This window comes from Rana temporaria, chromosome 7 (assembly GCF_905171775.1).
Source record: "Rana temporaria chromosome 7, aRanTem1.1, whole genome shotgun sequence".
Lineage (NCBI taxonomy): Eukaryota > Metazoa > Chordata > Amphibia > Anura > Ranidae > Rana > Rana temporaria.
Window position 1 is genome coordinate 193,635,039 of NC_053495.1, and position 21,245 is coordinate 193,656,283.

Consider the following 21,245-nt stretch of genomic DNA (forward strand, 5'->3'; position numbering starts at 1 on the left):
GTGTATATACCGTTCCTAAAGCGCCTTAAAGATGTGGCTAGCAGGACTTTTTTTGACGTCCTGCCAGAGCACCGCCGTGACAGGAGAGGCGCTTTACAGGCGCTATTTTTAGCGTTATAGCGCCTGTAAAGCGCCTCAGTGTGAAAGGGGTCTTACTGATTGCAGTGTGGAAAAAAATTGCGTTTCGACTGGTCTAGAGTGCTACCCATGTGGGTTATGTTTATATTATGTCTATATTTTATAGTATGGGTTTGGTGTTTTTTCACGCTAACATATAAAAATATGTTGTTTTAGGATTAAACATCAGTCTTCTTGTATGAACATTTCTCCAACGAATGGCATTGGAAAAATAGTTGTAGATACTATTGTATATTGGGAAAATGTAAATGATTCAATGGGTCATGTACACATTTGTAGCTGCTCCCATTGTTTTTAGAGAGTTCTGATCAAACACTGCACCCAGGGCACGTCAATAAAAGTCAACAATTGCTTGATTTTTGGACAAATTGGACCCATGGCATGTATAATGCTACAGTGCCATTCACAGTTTGAGCTAGAAAATACTTCTCTCATAGAAATGGGTGTAGAAAGGAAGAGGTAAAGAGATACATGGGAATGTCTACCCAAACGTTCTAAATAAAAGGCCAGTAGCATATGCAGAAAGGGGGCTCTACAACAACAACAAGAACTAAGAAGTCTGTGTCAGATCGAATTTCACAGTTCCAGAGAAGGAACTCCACCCGGGGATGATGCTAAATCTACACCATGAGAGAGTCCGATTTCTACAATCACTTGAAAAGACTGGAGTCCTGGTTGCCTACAGAGTTCACTACTGTATATGGACCCCTCATATATTTGTACATGTGGATCATATCCCCCCTTAATCTCCTCTTCTCAAGAGAGAATAAATTCAGTTCCTCTAATCTTTCCTCATAGCTGAGCTCCTCCATGCCTCTTATCAGTTTGGTTGCCCTTCTCTGCACTTTCTCCAGTTTCCCGATATCCTTTTTGAGAACTGGTGCCCAAAACTGAACTGCATATATGATTTGAACAGGGGCAAAATGATATCTCTCTCTCTGAAGTCCATACCTCTCTTAAAGCAGAGCTCCACCCTAAAGTGGAACTCCCGCTGATTGGAACCCTCCCCCCTCCGGTGTCACATTTGACACCTTTCAGGGGGGAGGGGGGTGCAGATACCTGTCTAAAGACAGGTATTTGCACCCACTTCCGGCCACACAGTCTCGGGCAGACTGCGGTCATGACGTCACCTCCCGTCCCCCTCCCCGTTGTGTTCTGGGAACACTCGGCTCCCAGTACACAGCGGGAGCCAATCGGCAGGCGTATCGCGACTCGCTCATGCGCCGTAGGGAACCGGGCAGCGAAGCCGGAGCGCTTCACTTCCTGATTCCCTCACCGAGGATAGCGGGCAGCAGAGTGACGAGCGATCGCTCGTGCTCTGCTGCGGACGGCGCTGGACTCCAGGACAGGTAAGTGTCCTGATATTAAAAGTCAGCAGCTGCAGTATTTGTAGCTGCAGGCTTTAAATTTTTTTTTTTTCAGCGGACATCCTCTTTAATACAATGTGGTTAGGTAGAGTGTGCATGTGTGTTGTATGCGTATTTGTAATACTCTGTGGGGATGATTTACTAAAATTGGAAAGTGCAAAATCTGGTGCAGCTGTGTATGGGAGCCAATCAGCTTCTAACTTCAACTTGTTAAAGGAGTTGTAAAGGAAAACATTTTTTTTGCTGAAATGACTGTTTACAGGGTATAGAGACATAATAGTTAACTGATTCCTTTTAAAATTGAATAAAAATAGATAAAAATCAATCATATAATGTACCTCTAGTTTCATTTTTGCATCTAGTTTCGTTTTTGTATGTTATCCTGCCTCTGTGATAGCACAGAACCATAGAGCAGTGATGGTTTGGAAAATGAAACTAGAATCTCCCAGTACTGTGGTCATCAGGAAACAGACAACCAGGAAGTGTCCAGGACAGAGAAGAATTACAGCAACATCAAAGCAAAAAACAAACAATGAGGACATGAAACCAGGACTGCAGTAAGGTAAAGGAAGCTATTTAGCTAAAAAAAAATAATTCCTTTAGTGACTCTTTAAGTTAAGCTTTGACACATAAAACCTGGAAGGTGATTGGTTTCTCTGCAGAGCTGAACCAGATTTCGCACTCTCCAGTTTTAATAAATCAACCCTTGCGCGTCTTGCAGGAGTTTCTGCTTCCTTGCTTTAATGCAGGGGTCTCTACTCCTCCTCCTACTAACCACCAACCCTGAGGCCACATTTATTCTCACTGGTGCTGGGCCCGGGACATTTTCTGCCCCCGCTGGCTACAATCCGGCCCTCCTAAAGTCTGCAGGATAATAAAGTGGCCCTTTGTTTGAAAAGTTTGGAGACCCCTGCTTTAATGCAAAGCAACCTAAAACAGACAAAGCAAAACAGGTACTTACATAACTTCCTTGTAAAACACATTTTTTAACTGGATCGAACTGTGTTTTTGTATCTTCCTGTAATTTGGCTTTACAACCAACTTGTAACTAGTACTTAGGACTGGCCAATGATGGCTAATGAATGCCTTGGCACATCTAGGTGATTAGATTGACCAGTAGCCAAAGAGGGCATTAAAGTGGAGTTCCACCCATAAATATAACATTACATCAGTATTTTAAAAAAAATGTCATTAGTCCTTTAAGAATTTTTTTTTTTTTTTTAGATGCCTTCAAAGTGTTGTTGCTAGGCAGAATAGTTAATCTTCCCTCTTCCTGCACCTAGGTGCTTAAGCTTCCTAACCTACACCGCACAGACTCCTGGGAATGTAGTGGGTGTAACTTTCCAGGAGTCTGTGCACTCCCCAGTCTCGAAGAATCATGTGACTTGGACAGTACAGGTGCTGAAACCTGATCTGAAACCTATTACACTGCTTGTGCAGCACTGAGCATGTGCGAGACCTGCAAGGCTGAAATCCAGGAAGTCATACAGTCTGGCTTCATGATGCCCACACTTAAGATGGCCCCAGTCAATTTCTATTTTATAAAGTGTCTAAATGCTGTAACAACCTAACAAAACGGACCTTAGTTTACAGACTAACTTTACTAGAATACATTAAGCTTGTGTATTACAGGGGTATTTATATTTAAAAAGTGAAATTGTGGCCGGAACTCCGCTTTAAAAGAATCCATCATTTGAAATCTCCAAGCTCAATAAAATGAAATGATTTATTCATTTCTTACTATCTATGCACAGCAGTATAAGTGCAATAAACGTGACACAAGTAGGCGTTCCGTAGCCAACGCTGTCTTAGAGGAAAAAAGGGTGGCGTGGGCTCGTCTGGGATCCAAACTCATAGAAATTCTCCTCATAAGCAGAGTATTGGTGAAGATTACTTATTATACTTTGTCAGACTGAACTGCGTCTGCCAGCATTCCAAATGAACAGTGAATATCACGAGGTAAATGGAAGTATGCTTCACCGAGTAACCCGCTGAGCTATTAATATGTCACTGTACACCCACATCTACAGATTTATGACACTGTGCCATGATGGAAGAAAAAAGAGGGCCTGTAAGGAACACGACCATGGATTTATTACATACGTACATGTCTTCATTAATGACATTTCCACAGTATGTCTCGCCATCGCTCATTCACAGACGCTATTTAATAAGGGGATTAAAAGGAAATGATAGCAATTTAATTAGGCTGTGGGCAATTTTTTTTTTTTGGAGGGTCTTGTTTTCTATGTTTTATTACCACGGTACAAACATCCTTTGTCACAATATTGATGGATATTAGATATACGGTAGAAATATAGTGGTCTATCGAGTCTTCCCCCAATTTAAAAATAAATAAATAAATAATAAATATATAAATATATATATATATTGACACAAACATACACTGTGTATATATACATACACACACACACACACACACACAGGCCCAGATTCACGTAGGAGATACAACGTCGTATCTCCAGATACGCCGTCGTATCTCTGAGTCTGAGGCGTCGTATCTTGGCGCCTGATTCAAAGAATCAGATACACCAGAATCTGTATAAGATACGACCGCTAGGGGCGTGTACGCTGATTTACGCCTAGAAATATGTAAATCAGCTAGATATGCCAATTCACGAACGTACGCCCGACCGACGCAGTACAGATACACCGTTTACGTTAGGATTTTTCCGGCGTAAAGTTACCCCTGCTATATGGTGGCGTAAGTGCGGCGTACCAATGTTAAGTATGGCCATCGTTCCCGCGTCGAATTTTGAATTTTTTACATCGTTTGCGTAACTCGTCCGTGAATGGGGCTGGACGTAATTTACATTCACGTCAAAACCAATACGTCCTTGCGGCGTATTAGGAGCAATGCACACTGGGAGATTTCCACGGACGGCGCATGCGCCGTTCGTGAAAAACGTCAATCACGTCGGGTCACAAGTTATTAACATAAAACACTCCCCCCTGTTCCAACTTTGAATAAGGCGGGCTTACGCCGGCCTTTTTACGCTACGCCGCCGCAACTTACGGAGCAAGTGCTTTGAGAATACTTGCCCTTCTAAGTTGCGGAAGCGTAATGTAAATCGGATACGTTACGCCCGCGCACAGATACGCGGATCTACGTGAATCTGGCTCATAGTGGTCCATCGAGTCTTCCCCCAATTTAAAAATAAATAAATAAATGAATAAATAATAAATATATAAATATAAATATATATATATATATATATATATATATATGTATATATATATATACACACACACACACAAACATACACTGTGTATATATACACACACACACAGTGTATGTACCGTATATACTCGAGTATAAGCCGACCCGAGTATAAGTTGAGGCACCTAATTTTACCACAAAAAAAGGGGAAATTGACTCGAGTATAAGCCTAGGGTGAGAATGCAGCAGCTACTATAAGTCCCATAGTCCCGTCCCGTTCTGTGATAGGCGTTTGACACTGTGTTCAGTGTTCTGCCTATAAAGGGAGGCCCGGAGCAAAAAGCCAGCAAGACTAGCAGAGGGCCGGGCATGACAGAGTGTCTAGTGACACAGGAGGGGTTAAGCTAGGGGGGAAGGAGGTAGGAAGAGCAGGATTGGTGTAGAGAGGGGCGGGGGAGTTAGAAGTATCAAGTTCAAGAGGAGGAGCAGGATTGGCTGCTAGTGTCAGGGGAGTTACCCTATAAAAGGGTGGGGCGGGGCGAGGCGGTCACTTGCAGTTAGGAGAGCAACGAGGAAGCAGCTTTTCCCACCCTCCCTCCCTTATTGCATTACCAGTTGTTGCCGGTGTTTTTTCTTTTGCAGGTACGGTGTTGGACGGTCGTCACGACAGCTGGGTTGGCGGTTAGTTCTGTTGGTCCTTTATGGTGGCAGTAGAAAACGTGTGAAAACGGGGGTGGGGGGCTCATCAATATTATGGGCCCCTTAGGTGTATTCCAGCGAAAGGTTAGTTGGTATACTGTAACGTTTGCACTGCGGGCGGGGGTTGTCTCCGAGCGTACTACACGGACTGGAGGCCTAAGGTTAATGTTTGCTCGCAGTGCATTGTTCATCTGGTATATGGTAAAATGGTGGAGAATGGGTGGGCTGCCAGAAAGGACCAACAGAGTGGGGTTTTATTGTATGTCATTGATGTTGGATATTTACTGTTTTCATTTAAGTTGGAGTTTTTTATTGCGATTATGTTTTAATAAAATAGGCTGTTGTGGCCAGTTTACTCCAAAGCAAAGGTGTGGTCTCTTTACTCTATAGTAAGTGGGGGACAATTAAGGGGTGGAGTACATGGGGTCTCAACGGTCAAAGGTTATTGGGTCACATCTGGACTACACTAGTCACGGACGTTCTTTCATCCTCAGACTCAGTTTCCTAGCAGACACTGTGTTCAGTTTTCCGCCAATCACGGACATTCTTTCATCCTCCGACAAGAGAAGGTCTGTGATAGGCGGAACACTGAACACAAATGTGATTTAACTTTGTTTTCTTTAGAAATGTCATGTTTGCTGCAGCAGGTTCTATACATGATACAAATGCGCCACTTTACAGGCAGACTAAGGGGCCCCCCCAGGCACTATATTTAAGGAAATTTCACTAGCCACTAGCCGTTCTACTTTATTAGAGTAGAACGGCTGGTATTGGTGCTTTTATAGGCAGTACCAGTGGGCAAGCTAGACATTATTTCATGCGGGGAAAAGAATCAGTTTGGTGCCCCCCCTTATGGGACAAGATTAGGCAGAAGTGAGAAACTCCCAGGCCATAGTTGTTGAGTCAGCTGTCTGTCCCCTTCCCTATGCTCCTCTGTTGTCCCCCCTGCTCCTCTGGTCCTCCCCCTTATTCTCTGTTCCCCCCAGGTGAGCGCTGCGGGGTGGGAGAGGAGGTGAGCGCTGCGGGAAGGGAGAGACAGAGGAGCGGAGGGGGCAGCGGTCTGCTGTCACTGAAGCTGGCCCACTGAGCCATCGGCCCACCGGGAAACTCCCTGTAGTCCCAATGGCTATTCCATCCCCGTAAGCGGATGTCCAAAAATGGATCCTCCCGGGATCCACATGTGTAAAAGGGGCCATAGATTTAAATGGAGTTCTCTGTTTGGGGCAGAAGTTTTCCCCTGCTCGGGAGTTCTGCTGTGAACCGAACCGGTGGGGGTGTTGTTCGGCCCATCTCTAACCCTCACAGTTCTGATATTATCAATGGCTAACAAAAAGCAACATGCATGGAGGAAATATAAACCCTGCATGAGAAATTTTAATCAAAATATACAAATAAAGTAAATATATGGAGGAACATTGCACATTCCGTTAAAAATCCATATGGATAGAAGAAGAATCCGCTACAAACCAAAAAAAAGTCTTGCCAATCTACGTCTAGATTTGTATCTTCCCAAAATAACCCAATAGTTGGTTGTAATGGGGCAGCTATCCGAAGATCGCCATGATGAGCCGACAATGACTCATTAACACCAGAAAAACAGAATTCTGCCCACACAATGTACTAATGGTTTGCAGAACACCTGAGGCCACTCACACTGCCAGAAACAACAGCCAGAAAAAATTCAAGTGTATGCAAAGCCAACACTTTTTTTTCAGTTTTGAATGTTCTATGAATGTTCTATGGGACCCGCTGATTGCTCGGTACTCTGACAGAACGACAGTCTGGCAGACTGTCATTCTGTAAGTACACCAATCTATGGCCCAGATTCTCATACATTCGCGCTGCTCCTGGGCAGCGTAATGTATGAGCTCTACGTTACACCGCCGCAGGTCTACAGGTTTACATCCTGATTCTCAGAACACTTACCTGTAAACTTGCGGCGGTGTAGCGTTAGATTGCTCGGCGCAAGCCCGCCCAATTCAAATGGGGCGGGCACCATTTAAATAGGCGCGCTCCCGCGCCGAGCGTACTGCGCATGCTCCGTCGGGTAAATTACCCGACGTGCATTGCGCTAAATGACGTCGCCCCGACGTCATTTGCCTAGATGTATACGTAAATGGCGTCCAGCGCCATTCACGGACGTCTTACGCAAACGACGTAATTTTTATTCAATTCGACGCGGGAACGACGGCCATAGTTAACATTGGTTGCGCCTGCTAATTAGCAGGGGCAACCTTACGCGTCGGGTACGCTACGCAAACGACGTTAATTTGCTGCGTCGACCTCGCGTATGTTCGGGAATCGCCGTACTTACCTCATTTGCATAGACGACGGGGAAAAGCGACGATGCGACACCTAGCGGCGGGAAAAAAAATTACTTTTAAGATCTGACAGCGTAACAGCCTTACGCTTGTCAGATCTAATGGGTACCTATGCGAAACTGATTCTGAGAATCAGTCGCATAGATACCCGGGGCCAGATGAGGTGTTACGACGGCGCTAATGGTGTTGCGCCGTCGTAACGCCTTTGAGAATCTGGCCCTATGTCTTCAAGTAGTAAAAGCACCTCTCCCATAGTCAGAAAGAACTCCCTAGACACACAGTTAATCCTTAGATCACCCCTGATGTTAACCCCTTCCCTGCCAGTGTCGTACAGTGACAGTGCATATTTTTAGCACTGATCACTGTATTAGGTAGGGTACACATTATAAGAAAATCAGGTGAACGACTGTCCAATTCACCTCGTTTCACAGCAAATCAGAACCGATGAACAAAAATTTGGACGAAGGTTTTTGTATGTCAAAGGCTTTTTTTTTTGCTGTTTATCGTTTCTGATCATTCGCAGTCTTTTATATTTTACTAGAAAACTGTGTGTCTGTGTTTGGGGGGGTCAGCAAAATGCACCTTTGCCTGAGTAGACAAAAAAAATCCCTGTCTAGAAACCACTGTACACAATGGGAACGACAGTGGAACCTTGGTTTACGAGTAACGCGGTTAATGAGCATTTTGAATAATAAGCAACTTTTTTAGAAAAAATTATGGTTTGCGAGTGTTGTCTCGTCTCGCAATACGAGCAGAATTCAAGTTAATGGGGCGTGCAGTACCACATTTGGCCAGAGGTGCGGGGGGCGCTGGAGCCATTTGGAAATACTCCGTTCCCGAACCTTTCTAAGGTTTTCTGAGTTCAGCCGAGCTGTCCCCGTGCCTTTCCGAGTATTTCCAAGGCTCTCCGCCTAAAATTAATGTCTGCAAGGTAGACAGACAGAATAGTGTAATGATTCTGTTAAAAAACAAGTAAATACCTATTAAATTCCTTCATCTATATCACCTCCGGCATTCTAGTTTCTGTTCTCTCATTCACTTCCTGGTTTGCGGCGCTCGTTCATGTAAGAACTACATTTCCCAGTATGCATTGCGGCACGCCCAGTAATTCACACCTCCTTGAAGTCTCTAACACGTAGAGAGCGTCCTGCCGCACAGATGTAGTTCCCAGGAGGGGGTGAGCACGTCACTGACCACCGCAGTAAAGCCTCCCTTCACGGTGGTCAGTAACAATCAGACAAGCAGGAAGTAAACAGAACAGAGAAGAAATAAATCAACTTCTGAGCGAAAACGAACAATGAGGAAGTGAAAAGAGGAATGTCTGCAGGTAAAGGATGCTTATTATGAAAAAAAAAGTTGTTCCTTTACAGCCCCTTTAATCTGTAATCTAAGGCCCTTTTCACACATGCGGACCCTATGGGGCAGATCCACAAAGCGAGTACGCCGGCGTATCTACTGATACTCCGGCGTACTTTCAAATTTCCTGCGTCGTATCTTTGTTCTGAATCCTCAAACCAAGATACGACGGCATCTGGGTTAGATCCAACAGGCGTACGTCTTCGTACGCCTTCGGATCTAAGATGCAATTCTTCGGCGTCCGATGGGTGGCGTTCCCGTCGTAATCCGCGTCGAGTATGCAAATTAGCCATTTCCGACGATCCACGAACGTACGAGCGGCCGTCGCATTCTTTTACGTCGTCTCTAGTCGGCTTTTTCCGGCGTATATTTAAAGCTGCTGTTTTGTGGCGTATAGTTAAACCTGCTATGTTAAGTATGGCCGTCGTTCCCACGTTTAATTTGAATTTTTTTTTTTCGTTTGCGTAAGTCGTCCGTGAATCGGGATGGACGTAATTTACGTCCACGTTAAAACCAATGACGTCCTTGCGACAGCATTTAGCGCAATGCACGGCGGGAAATTTAGGGACGGCGCATGCGCAGTTCGTTCGGAGCGGGCACGCGCTTCATTTAAATGAAACGCGCCCCCCTACTCGCCGATTTGAATTAGGCGGCGTTACGCCCCGAGAGATACACTACGCCGCCGTAACTTATAGGGTGAAATCTTTATGGATTCGAACCAAAGAGAAGTAAGTTACGGCGGCGTATCGTATCTCTTATACGCTGCGCCGGGGCAGATCTTTGTGGATCCGCCCCTATGTCTGCTTTTTAATCCATTCGTTTGCGGATGAAAAAGGGACATGCATTGGTCCCTATGAGATCGCGGATGTCAGTGGATTAACATCAGCTGACACCCGATCTCGCCCACCTCCGCGATGATCCGATTCTGCAGACGGAAGAAAACCCCATTTTTCCTTCCGTCCGCAGATCGGATCGGATGAACACGGACAGACGGTCCATGTTCATCCGATCCCTCCCTAGGGCAGAGCGGAGAAAAAACAGGGCGGTCCCTGCACAGTGTGCGGGGACCGCCCTGTCATGCGCCAGCTCAGCGGGGATCAACGGAGCGATCCACGCTGAGCAAGCGGAGGTTTACGGGGCGGATCATTACTGATCTGCCCTGTGTGAAAGGGGCCTTAACCGCTTGCCGACCAGCCGCGAGAGCACGTAATATAACGTCGGCTCTCACGCAGGCCACTAGGGGCGCGCGCACGCCCCCGCTCGCCCACGACTCCCGTACGCGTGCCCGGCGGGTGCGATCACCGCCGGGCACAAGCGATCGCTCGTTACAGAGCGAGAACCGGGAGCTGAGTGTGTAAACACACAGCTCCCGGTCCTGTCAGGGAGAGAAATGCTGATCTTCTGTTCATACAATGTATGAACAGCGATCAGTCATTTCCCCTAGTGAGTCCCACCCCCCTACAGTTAGAACACACCCAGGGAACATACTTAACCCCTTCCCCCGCCCCCTAGTGTTAACCCCTTCACTGCCAGTGGCGTTTTTTATAGTAATCCAATGCATTTTTATAGCACTGATCGCTATAAAAATGCCAATGGTCCCAAAAATGTGTCAAAAGTGTCCGAAGTGTCCTCCATAATGTCGCAGTACCGAAAAAAAAAATCGCTGATCGCCGCCATTACTAGTAAAAAAAAATATTAATAAAAATGCCATAAAATTATCCCCTATTTTGTAAACGCTATAACTTTTGCGCAAACCAATCAATAATCGCTTATTGCGATTTTTTTTACGAAAAATATGTAGAAGAATACGTATCGGCCTAAACTGAGGAACATTTATTTTTTATTTTTTATATATATCTTTGGGGGATATTTATTATAGCAAAAAGTAAAAAATATTATTATTTTTTTCAAAATTCTCGCTCTATTTTTGTTTATAGCGCAAAAAATAAAAACCGCAGAGGTGATCAAATACCACCAAAAGAAAGCTCTATTTGTGGGGAAAAAAGGACGCCAATTTTGTTTGGGAGCCACGTCGCACGACCGCGCAATTGTCAGTTAAAGCAACGCAGTGCCGAATCGCAAAAAGTGCTCTGGTCTTTGACCAGCAATATGGTCCGGGGCTTAAGTGGTTAATGTCACATTCCCTGCAGAAGTTTATATCCCAACAAAAAGGCTGGTAAGATAAAAAATAAATAAAAATAACCCCAGATTGAAATATATTCACATGTAGCAACGGCAATCAATAAGTTAGTAAGATCAATGAAGAATCGATATTAACACTGACACTTGGATATAATAAACTCATAAACAGCAATAAAAAATAAATATATGGAAATAGTATATCTGTGCAGAATGTATATTAAAATTTAGATTTTCAATATGAATTTACGGTAAATCAATTCCCCAACTTTACATAAACAACCCAATAAGAGGCGGCTTAAGTCAGACTGACAGCGCGGAATGTATGCAGCCCGTGTACGGAATCATCCGCTGTTTATTATGGATTTCTATCGCCGAATGCGAACAGAATTAAAAGCCTCCCGCCGCGGCGGGCTGTATGGCGGAGGGCATAATGTGAGCGCCGTTCTTTTCTATTTTTTTTACAATGTATCAAAACACAAACTGCTCTGGGGATCTGCAAGAAGCTTTTGATTGTTCCGGAAGGTCCGTCTCTTTTCTGCGCGGCTTTTATCTCCCGCGTGCGGTCGCTGGGTTCGGGAACTGAACCTCTGATGCTATCAGCAGAGAGAACATTATTTCAACAGCGTCGTGTTACGCTGAAATATTCCCCCCCGCAGAAATAAAGGAAAGCACATCAAATGATGGAAAGTGGACAGAGGACAAAGGGGCCACTCCATTAATGCTGCACTCCAGGCACACAGCTAAACACGCAGATGAAATACATATATTGCAGCCGTTTTACCTGCCAAGGAATTTATATTTCTGTCCAGCCAGTCCTGAGATTTGGTTCAGAAAGTGATGGGAAGTCCAAAACGTTATCAGGATAGAAGGTGAGGGGATATCCCGTAATGTGAAAAGCTGTTTTGGTGACAGTTGTCTAAGAGGGGATCTCTGGGGGGGGCATGCCCTAAGGCCTCTTTCACACTGGGGTGGGAGGTGCGCTGACAGTATAGCCAGGCCCGTCGCTACAGGACAAGCAAAACAAACAATTGCTTGGGGCCCCAAGCTAGCCTGGGGCCCCAAACTTCCCCTTCCCAGGCTGTAGCATGGCCGAGCTCCTCTCCCTTCCTCCTGGAGTCCTGTCAGTCCAGCTGGGTACCGCGCGTGGTACAGGAGATTCAGTTTCCTGTTCCCGGTCAGACTGACAGGAAGTGCACACTGATAGGTAGATTCACAAAGAGTTAGGCCGGCTTATCAGTAGATAAGCCGACCTAACTCTGAATCTACGCCGGCGTTTGTTTAAGCGTATGCTCAAACAGAGATACGCTTAAACAAAGCTGAGATAGAACGGCGCAAGCCGGCCTATCTTAGCTTGCAATGTTTCTGATGGCCGCTAGATGGCGCTTCCATTGCGGCCGGCGTAGATTATGTAAATGAGGGGATACGTCGATTCACGAACGTACGTCAGGCCTACGCCGTCGAATTACGTAGTTTCCGTAAGGGATAGGCCGCCTAAAGTTAGAGCTATGCTCTAGTGGCCTAGCCAATGTTAAGTATGGCCGCCGTTCCCCCTGCAAAATTCGAAATGTTAACGTCGTTTGCGTAAGTCGTCCGCGAATCAGGATTTACGTCGTTTACGTCCACGTCGAAATCAATAGGCCCGTACGGCGTACTTAGCCGCAATGCGCACTGGGAAATGTAGTCGCCCGGCGCATGCGCAGAGTCAAAAAGGTCAAGCCTCATTTTCATACAACACACCCCCCTCCAAGTCATTTGAATTAGGCGCCCTTACGCCCGCTCGTTTTAGGCTACACCGCCGTAGATTAGCAGGTAAGTAGATTGTGAATCACTACTAGCCTAACTAATTTACGGCGGTGTAGCCTAAAAAGGCTAGGCTAGGCTGTCCTAAATTTAGGCCAATGTACGTGAATCTACCTACATGTGCTCACTTCCTTTCAGTCCGGCCGGGAACACAGGAAACTGGATCTCCTGTACCGCGCGGTACCCGGCCTGGGCACTATCTGATAGGGGACCGGGGACTCATAATGATAGAACACCGGACTGACAGGAGAAGGAGGAGCTCAGCTACGCTACAGCGGCAGTCTACAGGGAAGAAAGGGAGGTGAGAATAGGAAAACATAGGGACGGTGGGGGGGGGGGGAGTAAGAACATGGGTGTAAAAAATTAGTGTAGCGCTAACGTAGGCTTCGCGTGTGGGGGGGGGGGGTGCTTGGGGCCCCCAAATTTCTTTAAACGGGGCTGAGTATATACCGTCGGAATTGCAGCGGAATTGTGGCGGTATTCGGCCGCTAGCGGTGCAGTTTTAACCCCCGCTAGCAGCCGAAAAAGGGTTAATACTGCTGGCAATGCGTCTCTGCAGATTATATAAATGTTATTTGGGTACAGCATTGCATGACCGCGCAATTACCAATTAAAGTAGCGCAGTGCCGAATAGCAACAAAAAAAATGGCCTGGTCATGAAGGGGGGGGGGGGATAAGATCTTAACCAATCTTAAAGTGGATGTAAACCCAAACATTTTTTTTGATGTCACAATGTAGAGAATAAGCTTTCCTATCATCTGTGCCCAGTCTTGCCACACAAAGTTATTCCAGCTCGGAGCAATCCTCTTTTATTGTTCAGTGAAAATTAACAGACTCCCAGATAAAAACCTGTCTAAATAAAAAGTCCTTTCCTCTCTCCTTGCTTTGAGTGACAGGTTATTTACATATCTAGCTTGGACATGTTTATCATATGTTATGTTATGTTTTTTCATAATATGAGGTGATCCACAGTATAAAAAGTGAGAAATCCACCCCTCCCCCACATAACACATCCTGGTAATATACAATGAACTGTGGATCACCTCATATTATGATAAACATAACATATGATAAACATGTCCAAGCTAGATATGTAAATAACCTGTCACTCAAAGCAAGGAGAGAGGAAAGGACTTTTTATTTAGACAGGAAGTCTGTTAATTTTCACTGAACAATAAAAGAGGATTGCTCAGAGCTGGAGTAACTCTGTGTAGCAAGACTGGGCACAGATGATAGGAATTATTATACTCTACATTGTGTTTACATCTACTTTAATGCTATTCCAAACAGAAGTAAAAAGTTTTGGCTTTCCATACATGATACATACACATTGATGAGGAGGAAGATACTCACTTTCCGATCGTATTTGGTAGTGCTACAAGTTGATTGTCATCTATTTTCAGAGTTGTAAGTTTTTTCAGGAGACCTGGCAGAATACAAGAGTTGTCCTGTAGTGAGATGTAGCAATGACAACAAATAGGGCAATTTTTGAAACTTTCAGCAATTGTCAGTATAATATTGCCCACGGCGGCCCCCCTGCACACAGGGCTGTCTAGGAGTAATGCCTACCGCATGGCGTTTTAGTGCAGCCAGGAGGGACAGGTGCAGTGCCCAGCCTGTTAGACTCTATGGCCCTGTGCCTTCAGGGGCAAAGGTCTAGAAAGCCGGCCTTCTGCACTCTGAATCTTCCTAAAGCCTCATACACACGATCGGACTTTCCCGTGGATTTTGGCGTTGGCCTTTAACTTTTTCAGCCAACTTTCACCAAACCACATGTTTTTTTAGCTCTTTACCGCCACCCTTTGGGCAACTTCTGCTATTGCTGTGTGATCTTTAGCATTGGTTCTGAGCATGAGTGTTTGGAATTTGGACTTTAGTCCGATGGACTTGTGTACACAGGATCGTGGTAATGCTCCATCGGACATTTGTTCCCGAAAAGTTTGAGAGCATTCACAGTAGAGCTGCACGATTAATCGTCAAGAATCGTTATCGCGATCTTTTTCCCGTTGCGATTCTTGACACAGGGTTTCATGATCTTTGACATGAAAATAATTTTCTCTCTGCACTTTGGTATGCAAAGAATTTAGTCTCTGCTCTCAGCCAAAAGTCAAAGGGCCCTTTCACACGGGCAGATCAGTAATGATCCGCCTCCGTGTGTCCGTCAGCTCAGCGGGGATCCTCCGTAAAATCCCCGCTGAGCCGTCGGCTGACAGTGCGGTCCACGCACACTGTGCAGGGACCGCCCTGTCTTTCCTCCGCTCTCCCCTATGGGGGATCGGATGAACACGGAACGTATGTCCGTGTTCACCTGATCAGATCCACCAGACGGAAGAAAAATAGGGTTTTCTTCCGTCCGAAAAATCAGAGCTTTGCGGAGGTGGGTGATTACGGGTGTCAGCGGATGGTCATCCGCTGACACCCGCAATCACATAGGGACCAATGTATGTCCCTTTTTAATCCGCAACGGATGGATGAAAAAGCGGACATACGGTCCGTACGTGTGAAAGGGGCCAAAGTCTGGACAATCTGCCAAGTCTGGGCAGCCTGCCAAGTTTTGAAAACATTCTTTATCAGTGGAAAGTTAAGTCTAAACATTGTATCACATCAAAGGAATAAACTTCTGTATGTAAATTAGGAACGTTTAACTACTTAAACACCAAACCTTTTTCTGACAGCTCTTTTCAAGTTAAAATCATTATTTTTTTTTTGCTAGAAAATTACTTTGAACCCCCAAACATTATATATTTTTTTAGTAGAGACCCTAGAGAATAAAATGGCGGTTGTTGCAATATTTTATGTTGCACTGTATATGCGCAGCAGTCTTTTTAAATGCAATTTTTTGGGAAAAAATTACTTTAATGAATTAAAAAAATAAAAATAAATAGCCAGTAAAGTTAGCCCATTTTTTTTGTATAAATGTAAAAGATTTTACGCCGTGAGAATCATGAGAGAATCGTGATCTTCATTCTAAGCAAAAAAATTGTGATTCTCATTTTGGCCAGAATCATGCAGCTCTAATTCACAGCGAACATTTGTACGGTAAAAAGGAGAAAACAATTGTCCGATGAAGCGTACACACGGTCGGATTGTCCGATCAAACACGTCCGTTGGACCGTTGTTGTCAAAAAGTCTGATCGTGTGTATGGGCCTTAAGAATGCACAGTGCCCTAAACACAGGTACCACTTGGTACAGTACTCCGCCCCTTCCAGCCACAGCTTGCATAGACTGACAGGCTGCCTGTAGTGGGGTTGGACGCTGCACATGTTCATCCCAGTCGCACTAAAACGCTAGGAAAGGTTCCTAGATGGCCCCATATGTAAGGAACCTAAAGCCTCATACACACGATCGGATTATCCGATGGGAATCGTGTGATGACAGGCTGTTTGTACGCTCCATCGGACAATAGTTGTTAGATTTTCCGCGGACAAATGTGGGATAGCATGCTTTAAAATTGTCCGCCAACAATTGTGTGTTGTCGGATTTTCCGATCGCGTGTTCACAAGTCCATCGGACAAAGCTCCAAAGTACAAACACGCATGCTCAGAAGCAATGAACACCATAATACAACATTAGCAGAAGTTGCCCAAAGGGTGGCGCTAAAGAGCTGAAAAAACAGTAACGTAGTTTCGTATTTGTTGGCCAACAATTCTTTGCTGTTTTGTATGCAAGACAAGTTCCTGGCCAACGCCCTTCGGATCAAAAGTCCTACGTTTTGTCCACGGAAAAACCGATCGTGTGTACGAGGCTTTAGACTGCCTTCACACTGGCACTCTTGCGTTACGCTTTTCTAAATGTGGGAAAAGTGATCCGGAAAGTATAAAAAACTTTAATGCCTCTTTCATCACTTTTCCCTGCATTTAGGCTCCATGCACACTAGCGTTTTTTTTTTTAAGCCAAAAAATAAATAAAAAATGCTGGATTAAAAAAAAAAAAAAAAAACGCTGGTAGTAGCTTTTTGTAGTAGAGCATTTAGAAACGTTAGCATTTTATTAGGGTTTTTGCAGTAAAAGGAAAAAAAAAAAAGCGAAAAAAATGCTATTAGTAGTGTTTAGGAGCTTTAGGGTTTCTGCTGGAAAAGCGCTCCAAGAAATTCTACAAAAAACAAATTATTTGCCTGCCCCTAGACGCTGAGGCTCCGTTCACACCTAGGCATTCCAGATCACGCGCGTTCCGGATTTATTATTTTTTGGGGGCGAGAGGCGTCCCACGATTTTGTTTGCGTGATTTTGCCGCCATTTTTCAGTCGATAATGGGGGCAAAATCACGCTACGATTGGGAGTCCCATTGAAAAAGAAATGGGATCGCAAAGCACAGCGACACATTTTGCGGCGATTCGGGAATTGCGGGCAGAATCGCTGCAATTCCGCCCGTGGCCCGGGAGCGACTTGGTGTGAATGGAGCCTGAAGCTCAAAAAAAAAAAGCTAATAGCCTAATTTAGTGTGCATGAGAGGGTTGCCAACCTCCCGCAGCATTTTTTACTGACAAAACATGGAAAATTTACTGACATTTTTAACCACTTAAGGACCGCCTCCTGCACATTTACGTTGGCAGAATGGCACGGCTGGGCACATGCACGTATAGGTACGTCCTGTGCTAGTACCCAGCCAGGGGTCGGGGGCGCGCGCCCGCGACCTGGTCCGAAGCTCCGGGACCGTGGGACCAGCAGACCCGATCGCTGCTGGTCCCCGGAGCTGAAGAATGGGGAGAGCTGTGTGTAAACACAGCTTCCCCGTTCTTCACTGTGGCGGCGTCATCGATTGTGTGATCCCTTTTATAGGGATACACAATCGATGACGTCACACCTACAGCCACACCCCCCTACAGTTGTAAACACATATGAGGTCACACATAACCCCATCAGCGCCCACTTGTGTTTAACTCCCAAACTGCAATTGTCATTTTCACATGCACAATGCATTTTTTGCTGTGAAAATGACAATGGTTCCAAAAATGTGTCAAAATTGTCAGAAGTGTCCGCCATAATGTCGCAGTCACGAAAAAAAATCGCTGATCGCCGCCATTAGTAGTAAAAAATAAATAAATAATAAAAATGCAATAAAACTATCCCCTTTTTTGTAAACGCTTTAAATTTTGCGCAAACCAAACGATAAACGCTTATTGCGATTTTTTTAATCAAAAATAGGTAGAAGAATACGTATCGGCCTAAACTGAGGAAAAAAAAAATTTTTATATATATTTTTGGGGGATATTTATTATAGCAAAAAGTAAAAAAGATTGCATTTTTTTTAAAAATTGTCGCTCTATTTTTGTTTATAGCGCAAAAAATAAAAACCGCAGAGGTGATCAAATACTACCAAAAGAAAGCTCTATTTGTGGGGGAAAAAGGACGCCAATTTTGTTTGGGAGCCACGTCGCACGACCGAGCAATTGTCAGTTAAAGCGACGCAGTGCCGAATTGCAAAAACTGTCCGGGTCCTTTAGCTGCCTAAAGTTCCGGGTCTTAAGTGGTTAATTGGCAACCTGAGAATTACAGAACTTCTATCGAAAACTAACACAGTGAATATTTGAACAGTATAAACATGATTTAAAAAAAAAAACTGACAATACCTATAACAGGTTAATTTAAGCAAATGAGAGAATAGATGGACAGCCGCACTCCAAAAAGTCCTTTGAAAAAAGACGTGCTCTTTATTTTAAAAAGGAAAAAATGCACAGCATACAACAGCATACAGTGGGATGAACAGCTGACGCGTTTCGCATTAACAACTAATGCTTAGTCATAGCTAGGACAGGTTAATTTGCTTGATTTACACTTAAAAAGTCAACACAGCATGAAATTATCAGCTCCTGATATTTACTGGCAGTTGTAAAAAAATCATCGATTTTTACAAACTGTTAGTAAATTTACTGGCAGTTGGCAACCCTGGTGCATGGAAACATAGGATAACACTATGTAGCTTCTAATATCAGCTTCTAGGTGCTCAAAAACATTGCTAGTTTTCATGGAGCCTAATGCCGCGTACACACAACCTTTATTCATGTCATGAAAAAAAAAAAAAAATGGCGCCACCCTTTGGGCTGATTATGCTGATTTCCTGTCTCATAACTTGCTTCTGAGCATGCGTGTTTTCCCCCTGTCGTTAAAGCCTACACACGACCGGTTTTCACGGCGAAAAAAACTTTTTCACGTCCATCCCCCCCACGACGAAAAAAACGACGTCGTGAAAAATGACGAGAAAAAAATAGAGCAGGTTCTAAATTTTTAATGCCCATTTTTCTCGAAGACTAAGCTATGACTAAGCATTGATATCCAATGCGAAACGCATCAGGTGTTTTTCCCACTGTGTGCTGATACCTGTAGTGCATTTTTCCTTTACCCAATAAAGGGCACGTCTTTTTAAGAAATTGGAGTGCGGCTGTCCATATCTTTCTTCTTTTGCATATCCCGTGCATTGCCGGCACCCATTGGTTTCTGAGTGGACATTGATTGTTCTAGTGTGCTCACCTGGAGCGGCAGCCTTCCTACCCGCCGGGGAATGGATGGAGCCAGGATGGAATCAGGGGAATGAATGGAGCCGGGATGGAATCAGGGGAATGGATGGAGCCGGGATGGAATCAGGGGAATGGATGGAGCCGGGATGGAATCAGGGGAATGGATGGAGCTTGGATGTGATCAGAGGGATGGATGGAGCTGAAATAGGATCGGGGGGGGTATGGAGCCAGGATGGGATCAGGGGAGTGGATGGAGCCAGGATGGAATTAGGTTAATGGATGGAGCCGGGATGGAAACTGGGGAATGGATGGAGCCGGGATGGAATCAGGGGAATGGATGGCACTGGGATGGGGTGGTGGATGGAGCCGAGATGTGATTGGGGGATGGATGGAGCTGGAATAGAATCGGGGGATGAATGGAGCCAGGTTGGGATCTGGAGAATGACTAGAGCCAAGATGGGATCGGGTTGTGATGAAGCTGGGATGGGGTGGTGGATAGAGCTTGGATGGAATTGGGGGGTGGTGGATAAAGCTGGGATGGGGGGGATAGATGCAGCTGGGATGGGGGTGGAGGATGGAGCCGGGATGGGATTGGGGAATGGATGGAGCTAGGATGGAATGAGGGAAAATGATGGAGCTTGGATGTGATCAGAGGGATGGATGGAGCTGAAATAGGATCGGGGGGGGATGGAGCCAGGATGGGATCAGGAGAATGGCTAGAGCCAAGATGGGATGGGGTTGTGATGGAGCTGGGATGGGGTGGTGGATAGAGCTTGGATGGAATTGGGGGGTGGTGGATAAAGCTGGGATGGGGGGGATAGATGCAGCTGGGATGGGGGTGGAGGACGGAGCTGGGATGGGATTGGGGAATGGATGAAGCCAGGATGGGATCGGGGGTGGATGGAGCAGGGATGGGATCAGGGGAGGGGATGGATGGAGCCTCCCAATTTCTCCTCCTAGAACAATCCTTACCCCCAATTTCCCCACCCAACACAAATCTCCTCCCCCCCAATCTCTTTGTGCCCCCCCCCCACATCTCACATCTTACATGATACCACAGTGCTTGGGGCAGCCTCCCCCTCCTGTCCACCCCTTGTCCCGGCCCTGAGCTGAGGCTACAGAGCAAGGCATGTGTGTTTGAGCTTTGAGGTGCACACCTATGAGTACAACTTTGATCCGGGCTCTGGAATTAGCAGCACATTGGTCACACATCTACAGAAAGTTCTGGAACGCTCACAGCAACAAACAGCGATCGACCAATGAACACATTCTTACCTAATGAGTCAGGCAAGTGCTGCAAGAGGTTGGAGGACAGTAAAAGGTCTTCGATGCATTCACATCCGGATATTTCCATTTCTATGGTCTCGATCCGATTCTTGGACATGTCCAGGTAGATGAGGTGTTTCAATTTTCCTATAGACTTGTTACAGACAGACAATTTTTTTAGCTACGCACATGGGCAAATTTACAACAATTTATTTTCGTCCTACCGTAAGACAACTATAGCCATGCTAGTACTCGTTCACAGGAGTGGTTGAGGAGTGGTAAAGCCCCATGGCTGAGCCATGTTTTTACCACCTCCCACAGCCGCTCCCCATTTAGCTGCCAAGGCGGTGACTGTGGGTGTACACATGCCATGGTTGTACCCACTGTGCTTTCAGCGGGTATAACACCCGGTGAGTACAACCCATTCAAATGAATGGGGCTTCTCTGCAAGCACACAGTTGCAGTGCGGTAGTGTTGGGTTCAAGCAGTTACACCGCCTCCTCACCGCCTGTCAAACGCT

At 45.3% G+C, this 21,245-nt stretch overlaps 1 protein-coding gene across 3 annotated transcripts in view; it reads right to left on the minus strand.

Annotated features, from left to right (window-relative positions):
* LRRC7 (leucine rich repeat containing 7) overlaps positions 1 to 21,245 on the minus strand; it is a 221,302-nt gene that overhangs the window by 121,293 nt on the left and 78,764 nt on the right. For all 3 annotated transcript variants that reach the window (XM_040360720.1, XM_040360719.1, XM_040360721.1), the window contains exons 8-9: positions 20,735 to 20,879; positions 14,358 to 14,430 (exon numbers count right to left, since the gene is read on the minus strand). In XM_040360720.1, the coding sequence (XP_040216654.1) occupies positions 14,358 to 14,430; positions 20,735 to 20,879 (218 nt within the window). The remainder of the gene's footprint in view (positions 1 to 14,357; positions 14,431 to 20,734; positions 20,880 to 21,245) is intronic.